We start from the raw sequence: 5,149 nt of genomic DNA, 5'->3' as shown, positions 1-5,149 counted from the left end.
AAGGGCTCTGCCTGGTTTTGAACCTCTGCCAGGTTGGTCTCAATTTAACTACATAGTGTAGCCTGGATGTAAAATGATAATAATAAAGAACATCTATCTCATATTAAGGCTACTGTTTAAGGATTAAATTAATATGCTCAGAATAGTACCTTAAACTAACACATAGGCCCACTACTGTTATCCCAGTCCACTGGGGCAAGATGTTTTGGGCAGTACCACATAATTAAATACATTAATATTTCTGTAGTGACATTGGGCGTGGTGGCTCACGTCTGTAATACCAGCACTTTGGGAGGCCAATGCGGGAGGATTGCTTGAGCTTAGGAGTTTGAGACCAGCCTGAGCAACATAGTGAGACCTCGTCTCTACAAAAAGTTTTTAAAGCCCAGGTGCGGTAGCTCATGCCTGTAACCCCAGCACATTGGGAGGCCAAGGTAGGTGGATCACTTGAGGTCAGGAGTTCAAGACCATCCTGGCCAACATGGCAAAAGCCGTCTCTACTAAAAATACAATAGTTAGCAAGGTGTTGGCGCATGCCTCTAATCTCAGCTACTTGGATGGCTGAGGCATGAGAATCGACTGAACCCAGGAAGTGAAGGTTTCAGTGAGCTGAGACCACACGGCTGCACTCCGGTCTGGGCGACAATGTAAAATTCTGTCTCAAAAAAAAAAAAAAAGAAAAGGAAAAAGAAACAGGGTTGGGTGTGGTAGCTCATGCCTGTAATCCCAGCACTTTGGGAGGCTGAGGCAAGCGGATCACCTGAGGTCAGGAGTTCAAGACCAGCCTGGCCAATATGGTGAAACCCCGTCTCTACTAAAAATACAAAAATTAGCTGGGCCTGGTGGCGGGCACCAGTAATCCCAGCTATGTGGGAGGCAGGAGAATCAGTTGAACCCAGGAGGCAGAGGTTGCAATGAACTGAGATTGCATCACTGTACTCCAACCTGGGCAACAGAGTGAGACTCCATCTCAAAAAAAAAAAAAAGGAAGAAGAAGAAACAAAAGTTTTAAAAATATGCCAGGCATGGTGACATACACCTATAGTCCCAGCTACTCACGAGGCTGAGGTAGGGGGATCACTTGAACCTGGGAGGTCGAGGCTGCAGTGAGCCAAGATCATACCACTGTACTCCAACCTGGGTGACAGAGTGAGACCCTGACTCAAAAACAGTATTTCTGTAGTGAAACCAATTAATATTTACAGCAGGTAATAAAAGCTAAACATAGCTTCAGTTCAGGTTACATTTTATACCCTAATGAGTTGTGGCACCATTACAGCAAAAATGAAACAAAACTTAAGCTTTCAGAGTTTTTTAGATTTCTGAATGGCCAGCAGGGCTTAATGGCTTATGCCTGCAATCCGAGCACTTCTGGAGGCTAAGGTGGGTGGATTGCCTGAGCCCAAAGGTTTGAGACCAGCCTGGCCAACATGGTGAAACCTTGTCTCTACAAAAAATACAAAATTAGCTGGGTGTGGTGACACGTGCCTGTAATCCCAGCTACTTGGGAGGCTGACGCTGGAGGATGGGTTGAGGCTTCAGTGAGCCATGACTGTGCCACTGCACTCCAGCCTAGGTAACAGAATGAGACCCTGTCTAAAAAAAAAAAAAAAAAAAAAGAAACAAAGAAAGAAAAGAAAAAGTATTTTCAACTGGCAAATAAGGAACTCTGGACCTGACCTGGGTTGTGACTACTCCTGCCAGTATTAAGACTAGGCCTTATACGAAAGACCAAGATCTCATGTCTACCTTTAAGAAGCTCATATTATGGTTATTCATATAATGAGCCTAACGGAAACACAGACTAGCAGATTAGAAAGATCAAGACACAGGCAAGAATGATAGGAAGAGCTGAGGATAAGAGATATCATACTGGCCAAGGTCTCAATGGTATAAGAAAGAAATAGGTGGAAGAAAGGCAATTACAATCAGACATCTTTAACTGAGATAATACTTTCTTCTCTTCAGGGAACTGTTTTGTTACAGCAGTCCCTTGATTCCATCTCTCAAGAAGTGCCAGAAAAAAGAAAGAAAGAAGTGTCATTTGGGTTCAGTGGCTCAAGCCTGTAATCCCAGTGCTTTGGGAGGCTGAGGATTTCTTGAGGCCAGGAGTTTGATACAAGCCTGGGCAACATAGCAAGACCCCTGTATCTACAAAAAATTTAAAAAATTAGCTGGGCATCGTGGCATACACCTGTAATCCTAGCTACTTGGTAGGCTGAGGTGGGTGGATCACTTGAGCCCAGATGTTTGAGGCTACACTGAGCTATGGTGGTGCCACTGCACTCAAGCCTGGGAGACAGAGGGAGATGCCATCTCTAAAAAAGTAGTGCCTTCTCTTGATCCTCTGAGAAAGGGTTCAACTGAGGTTAAAGGCTGAAGAACGCTGATTCAGGACAATACTCTACCTTGTTTCCCACCAGTCTTCAAGAAAAGCTTGCCTATGCTTGGCTGGGATACACAAAGAGACATCAAATTAATACTCTGTAGCTGCATTTCCCACTTTCTGTCATATTATACTATCTTAGGTCTAATTCAATGCTCTTCCTGTTTATCAACACGTGACTCAGAGTTGATCTTGCTCTAAGATTTTAGGGGAGACTTCTTTCTCCTTGTTCTCCTAACATCTGATCTCAAGAAAATTCATCTACTTCCTCTCTTCCGTACTCTTCCAAGAAGGTACATGGAACACAAAAGAAAGGTACAATTATTTTTGTAAAACATAGCTAAGAGTTTGTATCAAACAATCTGTACATTTTAACTTGTTTGCTTAAAGTAATCTGCTCTGATTGACAAGTTATAGTTATTAAAATATGAACTTTCAGCCAGGAGCAGTGGCTCACGCCTGTAATCCCAGCACTTTGGGAGGCAGAGGTGGGCAGATCACCTGAGGTTAGGAGTTTGAGACCAGCCTGGCCGACATGGTGAAAGCCTGTCTCTACTAAAAATATAAAAATTAGCAGGGTATGGTGGCACACATTTGTAATCCCAGCTACTTGGGAGGCTGAGGCAGGAGAATCACTTGAACCTGTAAGGTGGAAGTTGCAGTGAGCCGAGATCACACCACTGTACTCCAGCCTGGGTGACAGAGCAAGACTCTGTCTCAAAAAAAAAAAAAAAAAACTTTCCGTTAGTCAACCAAGGTGTTGACTACCAATTACTACCAATAACTCCCCACAGTGAGTATGTCAGTGTCAAAAGGTATTAGACGCTATTTAACACAGGTCAATAGACTTGTGTTAGAATAGGAAGTCAATGGACAAGACTAGGAAGAACACTGTCAAATCTTAACTCCTCATGGCCAAAATAAACACTAAAGTTGACTAACAAGGAATTAATCTTTACTTTCTCCAGTAGAAATGGCACAAAAATGCTGTTACATAAAACATTTATCTGAAAATACAAAAATATAACCACTGTTGATTTACAAGACCAGGTGAGAACTAGATGAAATACTAATGTCTAAGAAGCTCTTTAAAAATGAATACTTTGAGGCCAGATGCGGTGGCTCACACCTGTAATCCCAGCAACTGGAGAGGCTGAGGCGGGAGGATCATGAAGTCAAGAGATCAAGACCATCTGGCCAACATGGTGAAACCCTGTCTCTACTAAAAATACAAAAATTAGCTGAGTGTGGTGGTGGGCGCCTGTAGTCCCAGCTACTTGAGAGGCTGAGGCAAGAGAATCACTTGAACCCAGGAGACAGAGGTTGCAGTGAGCCAAGGTTGCGCCACTGCATTCCAGCCTGGCGACAGAGTGAGACTCCGTCTCAAAAAAAAAAAAAAAAAAAAAGAATACTTTGGCTGGGTGCAGTGGCTCATGCCTGTAATCCCAGCACTTTGGGAGGCCAAGGTGGGAGGATCTCTTGTGCCCAGGAAGGACAGGCTTAAGTAAGCCGTGATCACGCCGCTGCACTCCACCCTGAGTAACAGAGACCCTGTCTCAGGGGGGAAAAAAAAACAACCTTTCAGCCGTGAGTACACTCATTCAATCTCCAGATACTGTCATTTCTTTTTACACTCCACTCCAATCTATCAACTCTTTAGTTTGGCATTCAAGTTCCTCTACTACCTACTTATATCTTACTTTCCACTTCTCATCTACATGAGCACACAGCTCAGTTAAGTCAAGCTCCTTGTTAATCTTTATTTTGAACCTTTCATAGGAAATGCCCTCACTGTTCCTCCCTGTTCATCCAAATCCTTCTAATCACTCAAAGCCCGACCCATATCCTACCTCTTCTATAAGATGCTCTCCAACCCAACCTTTATCAGTTCTGTATACCTAGCCTTGGTCACTATCATATAATCTAACATTAGATTTATGCATTTTTTATGTTTTGCCATTCTTTCCCAACTTTTCTATTCTTTTGGCCATCCCTCATGTGCCTACCACAAAATCAATATTTTGTTAATTCTCCTCCTTTCGAAAGGAAAAGAAAATAACTCCATCCTGCTCACCATCATCTAGATATACATTTCTCTATACTTCTTAACCTTTTCATGTATCACTACAAATTGAAATTGGAACTTGATCCCAGGATTGGTCAAATATAAGTCACATTTTTCAGTGAACAAGCAGTATTTACACAAAAAGCTTAATCTGCCTGAAGGAGAGACAACTTAGATTTATCTAATAGAGTTCCTCATTAAGCCCAGTCATACTTCTGACCTTAGCTGGCAGGAGAAGGTGGGGTACTCTCATTTATTAATTTTGAAACTGTCTTAATTTATCAACTCACCTATTACATGGGCAGACACAAAGGCCACAACATTTGTTGAGTTCTGTTAAAGTCTTCTCTGTCTCTCTCATGTCTTTATTTATTTGGTCCAAGCCTTCTTCTATGCGGTTTAGTTGTTCTAAGAATAAGTTGTAAAGTTACATTTTGTGTTCCATTCACAGTGTCAACCAGAAAATGCTATTATTATGGAGCAGTAAACTTCAATCTTGAATCTACCAATAACTCCCCACAGTGAGTATGTCAGTGTCAAAAGGTATTAGAAGCTATTTAACGTGATAACAATCTTTCACCTACTGATCCTGAGGCACCTAGCCTCTTGCTGTGGAAAAATTTGTTCTAAGAAGCTTGTATATGGCTGGGTATGGTGGCTCACGCCTGTGATCCCAGCACTTTGGGAGGCCGAGGTGG

At 42.5% G+C, this 5,149-nt stretch overlaps 1 protein-coding gene across 4 annotated transcripts in view; it reads right to left on the bottom strand.

Annotated features, from left to right (window-relative positions):
- Window positions 1–5,149, bottom strand: part of SNAP23 (synaptosomal-associated protein, 23kDa) — a 41,419-nt gene that overhangs the window by 15,869 nt on the left and 20,401 nt on the right. For all 4 annotated transcript variants that reach the window (XM_011941116.1, XM_011941117.1, XM_011941118.1 and 1 more), the window contains exon 5: window positions 4,742–4,859. In XM_011941116.1, the coding sequence (XP_011796506.1) occupies window positions 4,742–4,859 (118 nt within the window). The remainder of the gene's footprint in view (window positions 1–4,741; window positions 4,860–5,149) is intronic.

Source organism: Colobus angolensis, unplaced genomic scaffold (genome assembly GCF_000951035.1).
Source record: "Colobus angolensis palliatus isolate OR3802 unplaced genomic scaffold, Cang.pa_1.0 Scaffold199, whole genome shotgun sequence".
Taxonomy (NCBI): Eukaryota; Metazoa; Chordata; class Mammalia; order Primates; family Cercopithecidae; genus Colobus; species Colobus angolensis.
The sequence above is the reverse complement of the archived record's forward strand: the minus strand, read 5'-3'. Positions and strand labels throughout refer to the sequence as shown.